Source organism: Capsicum annuum, chromosome 10, assembly GCF_002878395.1.
Source record: "Capsicum annuum cultivar UCD-10X-F1 chromosome 10, UCD10Xv1.1, whole genome shotgun sequence".
In the NCBI taxonomy this organism is placed as follows: Eukaryota; Viridiplantae; Streptophyta; class Magnoliopsida; order Solanales; family Solanaceae; genus Capsicum; species Capsicum annuum.
Window position 1 is genome coordinate 58008564 of NC_061120.1, and position 1060 is coordinate 58009623.

At 34.2% G+C, this 1060-nt stretch overlaps 1 protein-coding gene across 1 annotated transcript; it reads right to left on the reverse strand.

Annotated features, from left to right (window-relative positions):
* LOC107844277 lies at window positions 1–642 on the reverse strand. The gene has a single exon (XM_016688733.2). It carries the CDS (start codon window positions 640–642, stop codon window positions 1–3), a length of 642 nt encoding a protein of 213 aa, XP_016544219.2.
* Between the last annotated feature and the right edge of the window lie 418 nt (window positions 643–1060).

Consider the following 1060-nt stretch of genomic DNA (forward strand, 5'->3'; position numbering starts at 1 on the left):
TCACTGGAAAATCAACATTAGCATTTTCATATTGAAAATATTGGTTCTTTCCCGAATAACCTTATTTTTGCTATACGAAGATCTAGTATTTGTACCCTTGCATACATGATTTACTGAGATAGGAGTGGTGTCAAATGCAGGATCTATTTGCTTCAAATACAATTCATAAGCCAATAACTTGTCTTGGAGTTCATCAAATGATATGATGTTGTCTCTAGCATGAATAGCTGCAGTAATATCTTGAAATTTAGACCCAACACCACTAAGAACTTGAACCATAAGATCTACATCAGTAATCGGACTTCCGCACAAGGAAAGTTCCTCGACAATTGATTTGATAAGATGAAGATATTCAGCAACTGGACGTGAATCTCTCTTTTCTCTAGAGAGTTTGTCGTGCAAGGATAAAATCCACGTAGCTGATTTATTTGTAAATGCCATTTGTAACTTGGTCCATGCCTCCACTAAGGTTTTAGCATCTGCGATGGTATTCATTATAGTAAAGGATATAAAAGCAATTATGGCTGCCAAAATTAACTGATCTTGACAATCCCAAAATTCATAATCAAGTTTAGAGACCTGTTCACCATCTTTATCAATAGTGGTTGAAGGTGAATTGCTGACACCATTGACATAACCCATAATATTGTGACCACAAAGTAAAGGAGTAATGTGGGCTCTCCAAGTGGGGTAGTTTTAAGAATTGAGTTTCAATGCGAGTTGAGATCCATTGATGGAAATCAAAGTTTTTCTAGAAAAGTGAGCAAGATTATTTATACTAGAGGATACCATGAGAAAGAGGAAACAAATCGATGGTCATTCAGAAGCAAGTTGGATCACTACTCCGATACCATAAAGAGTTTTAAAAGAGAATAATTCTGAAAATTATATTTGCATGATAAAGATTACACGTATTTATGGATACAAAATAAAAGTAGTTACAAGAGATAAAAAGTCTACATTAGATTGAGTTATCCTAGAGGTTGTTATGATAACGTTGAGTTATCCTTTTGATTTTGAATCCGATAGGATAGGATTATCCTTAATAGTTAGAAAGTGA